The sequence below is a fragment of the Otolemur garnettii genome, unplaced genomic scaffold (genome assembly GCF_000181295.1).
Source record: "Otolemur garnettii isolate 467f Iridium unplaced genomic scaffold, OtoGar3 scaffold00012, whole genome shotgun sequence".
NCBI lineage: Eukaryota > Metazoa > Chordata > Mammalia > Primates > Galagidae > Otolemur > Otolemur garnettii.
The window spans coordinates 27,642,301-27,653,443 of record NW_003852407.1 but is presented as its reverse complement, the minus strand read 5'-3'; the positions used below and the strand labels follow the sequence as shown (position 1 = coordinate 27,653,443).

The 11,143-nt window shown below is 46.1% G+C and overlaps 1 protein-coding gene across 1 annotated transcript in view; it reads right to left on the bottom strand.

Annotated features, from left to right (window-relative positions):
• TMEM241 (transmembrane protein 241) overlaps window positions 1-11,143 on the bottom strand; it is a 133,196-nt gene that overhangs the window by 57,984 nt on the left and 64,069 nt on the right. The window contains exons 10-11 of the mRNA XM_023510172.1: window positions 10,909-10,943; window positions 4,319-4,388 (exon numbers count right to left, since the gene is read on the bottom strand). Coding sequence (XP_023365940.1) covers window positions 4,319-4,388; window positions 10,909-10,943 — 105 coding nt within the window. The remainder of the gene's footprint in view (window positions 1-4,318; window positions 4,389-10,908; window positions 10,944-11,143) is intronic.

The window sequence follows — 11,143 nt, the reverse complement described above, 5'->3', positions numbered from 1 at the left end:
GAGGATCACTGGAGCCTGAGAGTTTGAAGTTGTTGTGAGCTAGGCTGAGGCCATGACACTCTAGCCTGGGTGACAGTCAGACTCTGTCTAAAAAAAAAAAAAAAGAAGATAGATGACTGCAGTTGTACCCTCAGCCAGAGAGGCAGGCCATGCAAGGACTTCATTTGCACCTGCAGAGCCTCAAGCACCATAGTCCCGGCTGACCTCTACTACAGGCCTTGGTGTGCTGCTCAAACGTAGACACTAAGCTCTCAGAGGCAAGGGCTCAGTCCTGGGTTGCTCTTTGTATTTTCCTCCACAGAGACTGCCATGGGGACTCAGCTATAATACATATTAAATAAATGTTTGTCTGCTTGAATTGGAAGCTGGTTGAATTAAATTGGATATGCCCAAGGCCAGACATCATGGAAATGTGTAATTTCACTTCATCAGATTAGATCAGTTCATAGCCACATTCTCGCAGCTGGACAGAGACAGGCATTAGGTTTCCCCTGTGTGTAGCTCAGCCTGTTGGCCCTGATGACCTGCAGAACGTGTTCAGATCTGTATCTGCAGTCACGGGAGACTGCACAGTTAGGGATGAAGACATCAAGTCACATCCAAAAGGCAAAGAGGCCCCTTGGGTAAGTGATAGGCTCACCCAATCACCCTAGGTGACCTGGATTCTCATGACTATTACCAAATCCTCTTTCCCCCTTTTTCTTGTCTCAGGTTTGGTGTTTATAAAGGAGGAACAAGAACAGTGCTCCTCATCCTGTCTTACGGAAACCAGAGACTTGGAAAAGAGAAAGGTTACCCAGCCCCCAAATCTCACTTGGTTAACAAGGAAACTGAGGCACAGGTACAATTAGAATCCAGGTCTCCATGGCTCTTCCTATGGAAATGTCTTTCTTCCTTCCTTCCTTCCTTCCTTCTTTCTTTTGTTTCTTAGAGGGAGGGTCTCATTCTGGAGTGCAGGCAGTGGCACAATCACAGGTCACAGGCCTATGTAACCTTCAGTCTGGGTGCCGAACACTCCTGTTCTCTGTAACCTTGAACTCCTGGTATTCAAGTGATCCTCCTGCCTCGGCCCCCACCAAGCAGCTGGGACTACAGATATTCACCACCACCCCAGGCTGACTTTTTTTTTTTTTGTAGAGATAGGGTCTCACTATGTTGCCCAAGTTGGGCTCAATCTCCTTGGCTCAAGTGAAACTCTCGCCTAGGCCTTGTAAAGTATTGGGATTATGGGCATGAGGCACTGTGCCCAGCCTTGGAAACATATTCTTGACCAGCCAAAGAGTAAGATGTTCCAGGTGCCTGTGGCCAGGAGGGTGGGTCTGAGAAGTGAGGCATCTAGTGCTCTAGGTTCTTCTTAGTGGCTCCCACCCCTGCACACAAGGAAGTAACAACTTCACAAGTGCCTGTCCAACCTCCCAGACCTCCTTCCCCTGGGTCTTTTCCTCTCCTCTGTACCTCCAGCCAGAGAAGGGCATGATCCCATGTTACCTGTTCCCTTGACACAGAGCCAGGACAAACTCATCCCAGACTAGGACCCGTATACTTATGGAAGCATCTAGGACTCCTTCCCATCTTTGGACTTGGACGTCTGTGAGCCATTTCTAAATTACTCATGGATCCCTCACATTCCTTTTCCACTCTCAGATCTTCTAACCCTTGCCATGGATACAGAGCTGGAAAGCAGAGGGAGGCTCTTGGAAGTGAAGAAGCCAGGGAAAAGGAGATTCCCTGGTAATGGGGTCTTCAGGTTCTGGCTACCACTGCCCCAGGTCTCTGTGTCCCCTCTCTTTGCTTCCTCGGACCTCCCAATCTCAGATGTGGTCATGGAGGAGCCACTGAAATGACTACAGAGGCTAAGCTCTGTAGCAAGAGGTGAAATGTAACAGAGTTAAATCAATTCAAATACAGCAGTGATTTTCAACTGGTATGCCATGAAAATTTGTAAAGATCATTAATTAAATTACTTTTGAAAGAAGTTCAAGGCATAGTAAGTATATTCTTTTTTACTCTTTTTTTTTTAATCAACATAATTTAAGTGTGCTTCGGAAGTTTAACCATAGATTTGAGTGTGCCGTCCGATTGAAAAGATTGAGAAACACTGAAAATAGAACTTTCCAGGTCTTCAAAATAAAAGAAACTATTTATCATGTGTGTTAGAAGAAAGCTGCAGATTAACAAGGGGCAGAAACAGAGCCTGAAAGCCGCCCCACAAAGCCAACATCAAGGGGCTGAGAGCTGCGCTGCTCTGTGGCAAAAATCTGGGCTCCACCCACACCCCACTTGCCATTTGCCCAAATAACCACACTTGACAGCAAACAAGTCGCAGGCACTCGAGCAGGTCGGTATAATTCCAGCTAACATGCAAGAGAACAAGGTGTGATCAAGTCAACAGGAACTGGGACAGTGAATTCTGTCAATGTTTCCCTGAAACTTTTCTGAGGGTGATAAATAAATCACTCTGAGGCTCAAAGGCAGAAATAAACTCTCTAACATTAATTTTTTTTCACTATAACACACATGAGGAACATGACATACCCCCAGCAGAAATAGTACCTGGCCATGAGCAGCTTTGAACTCTGAAGAATCATTGCCTTATAGGTAACATTTTATATTCATGGGAACAGATGGCCTGATTTTCACATGGCAATCGTTCACGATGTGTTAACACTGTACTTACAGTCACCTTGAAAGATGACAATAATGGCCAACATTTCCTGGGCCAGGCACAATGCTTAAGACTTTATATATTTTACTTAATACACATGATAGCCCTATAATGGTATTATATTTCTATTTTACAGATAAGAAAACTAAGTGGTAGGGCCTTTGTTTCTCTAAAGAAAAAAAAAAAAAAGCCAGGCATTGTGACTGGTACCTGTATTCCCAGCTACTCAGGAGGCTGAGGCAAGAGGATCACTTTGAGCCCAAGAGTTTGAGGTTGCTGTGAGCGCTGATGCCCCAGTACTCTACCAGAGGGCCACAGAATGAGACTCTGTCTCAAAAAAGAAAAAAAGATAAAGAAAGAAGAGAAAAGAAAACTAAGAGGGGTGGGCAGTTCCTGTAGCTCAAAGGAGTGGGGCGCTGGCTCCATATGCTGGAGGTAGTGGGTTCAAAACCCAGGCCCAGCCAAAAACTTAGGAGAATAAGAAATAATAGAATGGGGTGGCACCTATGGCTCAAAGGAGTAGGGCACTGGCCCCATATGGTGGAGGTAGTGGGTTCAAAACCCAGGCCCAGCCAAAAACTGCAAAAAAAAAAAAAAAAAAAAAAACCGTAGAGGGCAGTGCTCATAGCTTAGTCGGCAGGGCACTAGCCACGTACACTGAGAGTGGCAGGTTCAAGCCTGGCCCAGGCCAGCTAAAACAACAACAACTGCAACAAAAAAATGGCTGGGCATTGTAGCGGGTACCTGAAGTCCCAACTACTTGGGAGGCTGAGGCAGAAGAGTCGCTTGGGCCCATGAGTTTGAAGTTGCTGTGAACTGTGACACCATGATGTGCTACCCAGGGAGACAGCTTGAGATTCTGTCTCCAAAAAAAAAGAAAAGAAAGAAAGAAAAGAAAACTAAGACTTAAGAGAAATTGGATAATTTTCCCAAAGACCACACAATTAGGAAGCAGCAATCCTGGGGTTCGACCAGATCTGGTCTTCCCACCACATCAGATCACTGCATGTCCTTCGAGACTGTCCACAGGAGCCTTCCCCCTTCTCAGCATAATAAAGTCAAGCAAAATGGCGATCATGTCAGAGAAAGGGAGAAGGGCTGGGTGTCAACTTCTGTGTACTTAGATGTATCCATCTAATTGGCCTACAGCCCTGGGTCCTTCCCAAGGCCAAATCCTAATGGTCACCTTGTCAGACATCTCTTAGTCACTGTTCCAAAATCTGTTTTTCAGGGAACGAGGGTTTGGTGAAGGTTATTTTGGAAGTTTCCTTCGGGAGCAAGAAGGAGGCCAAGATGGAAGCTTGGACAGTGGGTCTCTGGACCCAAATCTTCCCTCCATCAGTTTTATATACTGAAGTTCTTTGTGACATTTGCTGTGGAAGGGGGGAAAGTGGAGGATCCTAGTTCACCAGCAAGTTTGAAAACAGCCCTGGCTGAGGTGCTTCTGAAGACTAGGGGCTTCTGTTGGGTCTGGCCCCAAGTGCTTGCATGTCCTTGGTGATGGCCTGTTGGAGGCCGAGCTGCATCAGCACCACAACCCCCAACCCTACTCTCTCCTGTCACTCATTCAGGTCACTGGCAGTGACCCTGCCCTTCCCAGAGAGGAAGACACAGCTGACAGGACAGAAAACATATGAACAAGTTCAAGAGTACCTGGCACAGCAGCTGCCATGGAATCTGTAGAAATACAAGAACGGGAAGTCCAGGACGCTGAAGAGATCACCTGTGGGCACAGCAATGGTGAGCAATGGCCCATGAGGCACCACACAGCCCTCCGCACCCAACTGCCCAGGGAAATGCAAGGTCAGGGTCTCTTGCATGGCATTGCTCTGGGAGTTGGGTTGCCCAGCACTGAGTTCACTCTGGCATTCCTAGGGACTCTGTCACTGGCATTGTCTGATAACAACAGCAGCATAATAATAATGGTCATTTAGTGAGAGCATGCTTGTGCAGGACCTATGCTTAAAAGCTGTAAGTACTTACTCTTCCCATCCTCGTAACAACTCTGTGCAATTCTATCATCCCCATTTCAGCCAGAGCTCAGAGAGGTTAGACATGTCTGAGATCGCACAACTCTTAAACTACTGAGCCAGAGTGAGAACTCTAGTCCACCCAAACCTTAGGATCTCTCCTCTTTACCAAGCAACCAGCCCTGCCCAAGAGCACATGCAGTAAAAAAGAATCTTTGCAAACATTCTTCTCTTCTGCCTATGTCTTTGAAAAACATCACAAATGCATTCGCCTGACATCTTTGTTCATTTTTGTGTTTAATTATTGCACAAACAGCACAAGGACCAGACCGACTGTGCATGTTCATTTTAGTGTGAGGTCCAAAGGGTACATTTATTTCTTGTGAAGTAAGCTCATTCCTTTAGTTCCACTTGCTGCAAGAGGAAATAATCACACATACTAGCTGCTTCCCTCTCTGGAATTTGAACTTGGTCACAAACAAGAAGTCAGGAGATTAAAAAAGCAGAAAGTGTTCCAAAAATCTCCAGAGAAAAGGAATTAAGCATTTCCCCAGCAGATATCTTAATCTTTCCAGATCTGGAGTTCCTGAGCCCCTGGAGAGCCTGGTCATCCAGACCCCTGGGCCTTGGCCTGTCTCTCAGTTCTGGGGCACTGGAGGGAGAGGGCTGATTTTCCTAAGTATTTGCAGGAGGACGGGTATGCAGTGGCACCCCAGCGGCCTTCTCCTCACCACTACACCTAGTAATCAAGAGTACTGGAAAAAAACACAACAGGCTTCTGGACTTCCTCAGAGACCTGAATGAGCTCAAATGACTCAGCCACCTACTGGGAAGGACAAGTTCTGAATTCTATTTCTCTGGAGGGTTGTGTTTTGCTTTTTATCATGACTGTTATTTTTCTTTGTTTTGTGTGTGCATATGCACATGTGTTTAACTAAAGGAGAGGGTTTCTTGGGATCTGGTTTTCCCGTAGTCCAGCAAGAGGCTAAGAGCTCTTGTTCTCCTTCTGCTGCCTAATCGCGATCTAGGGTGGTGGAGGGACTTGATAAATGACAACACCAGACTCAGTTTTCTAGTGTATGAAAAGCACAGACATATTCTTTTTTTGAGATAGAGTATCACTCTGTCACCCTAGGTAGAGTGCTGTAGCGTCATAGCTCACAGCAACCTCAACTCGTGGGCTCGAGTAATCCTCCTACTTCAGCTTCCTAAGTAGCTGGGACTATAGGCGTGCGCCACAATGCCCTGCTAACATTTTCTATTTTTTTTTTTTTTTAGTAGAGATGGGGTCTCACTGTTGCTCAGGCTTATCCCAAACTCCTGAGCTCAAGCAATCCGCCACCTTGGCCTCCCAGAGTGCTGGAATTACAGGGGTGGGTCACTGTGCCCAGCCTAGCACAAACATATTCTGAAGTCTCTGTCCCCATAGTAGTGACATACGAGTTAATCCCTGGGGACCCTGGACCTAGGGAGTGGCCAGAAGCCCCATTTAGGCAGGTGGAGGGAGGAGAATTTGCTCTGTCTCTCGGGCAGCTGCCAGTTCCTGGCTCTTTCCTAACCTGCCTCTCAGGTGAGAGAAAGTGCAGCAAAAGCAGTGAGATGATGAGGAATGGCAGGGGGGCAGTGACAGAAACCAGGTCCTTGAGGCCCCCTCAGCACCCAGCCCTTCATCCCAGGGTGGAGAGAACCGGACTTGCGGCACATGAGCAACTTTTACCAGCTAAGCTTTGGAGGGGCGTCTGAAGACCAGAGGGGCGATCACAGGAAGATGGGGAGGGAGGGAAATCAGGGGGAAAAGTATAGTCCTAAATAATTAACCGGTTAGATAATAACCCCACTCAGATCCTGAAAACTGATTCCATAAATCATGGAGAGAGACAGAAAGTAAGAGAGAGACCTCTCCTACCTTTGACCATTGCTCAAACCTTCATGTTGCTCACTTAGCACATGGCTGACTTCATGTCTGTCCCTGCTGAGCTGAGAGCATCTGAAAGGCCCCATCAACTTCTGCTTTCCCTGGAGGGAATATTCCTGTTTCCAGTTGGCTACATAGTCCTCAATTAAGTTGACCCCAGATGTTCTCTTTGAATCCGTCCCCTCTGCCTTCTATTTTGCTAAAATCCTCCCCTTAAACACAGAGGGTTCACAGCCACCACCGAACGGCAAATGTTGGTGACTGTGCTATAAATACCCTCAGCGGAGGCTGCGGCTTGGTGGGCCGGCCCCAATCACATGAGAACTTAATCCAGGAGCCTAAAAAAATGTGTAAAGCTGTTCATGACACAACACTCCTGCACCCTCTAGTGCATAACTGCACCATTGAAGTGTGGATTAAGTGGCTAAAGCTTTGTAGCAGCAGCAACGTGTGGCTCATAAAATAAATTCTGAGTTAAGCCCTCACTGTCTTGTTCTACAGCTAAAATTCTGCTACTCTGAGTGAGGGAATGAATCCTGTTTCTCTGAAGATAGCAGAGCATGAAATTGCCACAGTGGAAAGTGTGTCACAATATTGCCACATTCAAGACTAATTGATATTTGAATATGAAGAAAATTTCCTCTCACATTTTTGCCTTCAGACCTGGCAGGGAAATGGGGAGTCATTTCCAGGGAGTAATTAGTGCTGTCTGCTTCATCTCACACATGAGCAACAGACACAACAGGTAACAGGATTATTTCTGGGTCAGATTCCTATAGGCCTCTGTGCTCCTCTGATTGCCTGAAATTCTCCTCCCTCTTGAACACCACAGCTAAGAGGTCCCATACAAACGGGCAGTGCAAACTCTAAAGCATGGGAAGAATGTCTCTTCTCTACCATTGCTTCAAATAACGTGGGGGGAAGGTGGTACTCTTCTCAAGGAAGGTAGTAAGACTCTTGGAGCCTCAATAGGAATTGTGAGGTTGAAAGGCTAGAAGGGGCTCGGTGCCTGTGGCTCAAGTGGATAAGGCGCCAGCCACATACACCTGAGCTGGTGGGTTCGAATCCAGCCTGGGCCCGCCAAACAACAATGATGGCTGCAACCAAAACATAGCCAGGTGTTGTAGCGGGCACCTGTGGTCCCAGCTACTTGGGAGGCAGAGGCAGGAGACTTGCTTGAGCCCAGGAGTTGGAGGTTGCTGTGAGCTGTGATGCCACGGCACTCTACCCAGGGTGACAGCTTGAGGTTCTTTCTCAAAAAAAGAAAGAAAGAAAGGCTAGAGGGAAGGTGGATTCTATCTGCCAAGAAGCAAACCCTGTGGCAGGGTCTGACCCAAGAACTGTCCCCCTAGCACCACACCCCAGTGTACCCCAAAGGTACATCTGCAAAAAAGCTCATCTTTCTGGTTGCTCATGGGTAATGATGCAAGCTCATAAGTGAAGATAGAAGTTCAGTCAAAAGCATTGTCTAGAGCCCAGAATAGTTAAAACAAGACTGACATCACTAAACACTGGTGAGAATGTCGAGCAACCGGAACTCTCACACTGCGGGATACAAATATAAAATAGTGTAAACCCTCCGGAAAACCGGCACTCTCAGCAGGTTAAACAGACATCTACTCTACTGGATGGTAATCCTACTTCTATTTATCCAAGAGACATGAACGCGTAAGTCCACAAAGGACCTTGTATTAAGAATGTTCATAGTGGCTTTTTGGCTATTCATAATAGCCACAAACTAGGTACAGCCCAGGTGAATATCAACAGGTAAACAGACAAATAAAATGTGGTCTGTTCATAGGATGGAACCCCACTCAGCAGCAAAAAGGAACAAACTCATGAAATACACAACATGAATGAATCTCTAAATGCTGCACTGAATTTAAGAGCCAGAGGCAAAAAATGCTGTTTCTATTTATATACCAGGCTCAAGAAAGATGAACTTACTTCTGGTCACAGAAATCAGATCAGTGGAGGAGGCATTTGTAGTGGGTGAGAGGCAGGAGATTTTCTGCAGTGACAGAAATGTTCCATTATCTTGATGGGGGTGTGAGTCACACAGGTGTGTACATTTGTCACAATTGATCAAGCTGGAAAGCAACCAAGTGCCCGAGGTATTCATTCTTACCTTGACCTAAAAGTTTAGCAATACCTCAAGGTAAAATGTCAGACTATTGGCCAAAATGTACAAACTATTACCAGCAGCTACCAAGCTGAGAAACTGGAGGCTAAAACACTCCACAGAACAAGAGAAGCTCCAGAAAGAAATTTAGAAACATCATACAAAAGTATTCCCTTGCTTGGGAGCCTTCAGGATCACTGAACAAGTGGAATTTCAAAAGAAAAACGTGGGAAGAGGATCAGGAGACCTAAACTCCAGTCTCTCGCTGCTGCTCACCTACTCAGTGTCACCTTGGTCACATCACTTAACTCCTTGGGACTTCAATTTCTTCATTTTTAAAATCTGGTGGCACCTGGGACAATCAGTAAGATGCTCTCCAGTTCTCATCCTCATGAATGAACCAAATGAACAAGGATGGCTTCTTAGCTAAAGGGCCAGGTGATGTCTGTAGGTGAAAATTACTCAAGTCTACTAGAAATAATTCAAGAAGTAAAGGAACACATAAACCCAGGAGAGTCTGTGAACATAACTTTCTAAAGGGCTTTGACAAAAGTATATTTCAAAGGGGGAGGACACTCAGGAGGTTCTTAAATGTCTGTTGGGCAGCAACTGCTTGGCTCCGTAAAAGAAAACAGGCACAACTTAGAGGCAGGTGACCAGCCAGGCACGGTGGCTACAGCTGTAATCCCAGCACTCTGGGAGGCCAAGGCAGGACTGCTTGAGCTCAAGAGTTGGAGACCAAGAGCAAGACACCCATCTCTACTAAAAATAGAAAAATTAGCTGGGCATTGTGGTGGGCACCTGTAGCCCCAGCTACTTGGAAGGCTGAGGCAAGAGGATCACTCAAGCCCAAGAGTTTTTGAGGTTGTTGTGAGCTCTAATGACACCACACCACTCTACCGAGGGTGACAGAGTGAGATTCTGTGTAAATAAATAAATTGCAAGTGACCAACAGTAGGGATGAGTGGACACTCTTTAGGGTGACAGCATGACTTTGCAGGATTTGTTGTTTTACAAAGGGTTGACTTTCAACAAATGGCAAAAAGGGCATTCAACGCTCCGAGTTTTGAGATGTTACTTGGCTACAGGAGTGGGCAGACAATAGAGATGTGCTTCAGAGTGGATAAGTGGAGGGTAATTTGAAACCTCACTATGGGGTCACTATTAGCAATTCCCTGAAGAAACTTGCCCATAGGGTCTGAAACAGGCCTTGAGCACAGGATGAGAGCTTGAAGGGGACTTAGAAGGACCCAGTCCACTTTCTTAATTTTGTAGATAGGAAGACTGAGACCATATGAACTTGGGTCACGCCTTATGCACAAGTAGTCAGTAAACATTAGTTGTTTAAAAAAAGCAGTTCATTGGGCAGCACCTATGGCTCCATGGGTAGGGCGCCAGCCCCATATACCAAGGGTGGCGGGTTCAAACCCAGCCCTGGCCAAACTACAACAAAAAATAGCCAAGTGTTGTTGCGGCGCCTGTGGTCCCAAATACTTGGGAGTCTGAGGCAAATTCCAATCCTTCTGCGTCAATGTTCTTTCTTTCCACCACCCTCCACTAAGCCACGAAGAACACGACCAGTGAAACATGTATTTTCAGACGTGCCACGCACAGACGATAATTGTTTTATCCTTGGCATCAACTTCAAAGTCTTTCAGAGTAAAATACCACAATGGAATAGAGTATTGTGGGTAATTCCTGAATCTGAAAAGTAACCACAGAGTAACTGAGGCCACAACAGAGTGAAGACAAGTTTTAGAAACTGACTTCTTTAATCTGGAATTGTAAAAACTGGATGGTGACATATGATAAAAACTTATCGAATGATATCAGCTGGAAAGAGGGCAAATTTGAACTTTCTCACCAAATCCTTTGGCTGTCGTACTAAAGAGCAATCAATTCTGGACGCTGGAAGAAGGAATTTCAGAAGAGGACAAAAGCACATTTACTCAGCAGGTAATAGACCTGCCCTTTATATCTGAGTTCGTACCAGGTAAAAACGTGGACGACAACATTCGAGAAGAGATAAGAGTGAATGCCTGGGTAATGACTCCGTAATGGGCTATTAAGAGCAGTTTCAAAGATACGGGCCATTCCTAACCCCTCAGTTTGACATCCTGGAAGGATGTTCTCTCCAACTGTGTGTGCTTACGTAACGTCTCTCAGAGACCTGCAGGCTGTGTTAAGCAGGCAGGTAGTAAGACAACAAACAAGATAACAGTCCCGCCGCCTTTACCTGTGGGATGAGATGCAAATGCCAGGAGCACCACACTGAAAAAGACACAGCGAAGTAGTCAAGAAAGTTTCCCTGGCACCTCCATGACCAGACCCCACCCATTTTGCATGGGAACAGTTAAATGTGCCTGAACGCAAACTGTGTACATTGACTGGTCTCATTCTGCCTAAGTCCAGCTCCTCAGATAAAGTGAGAATCTCTCGAATTGTCTCACGCGTGGGACTCTGAGAATCCA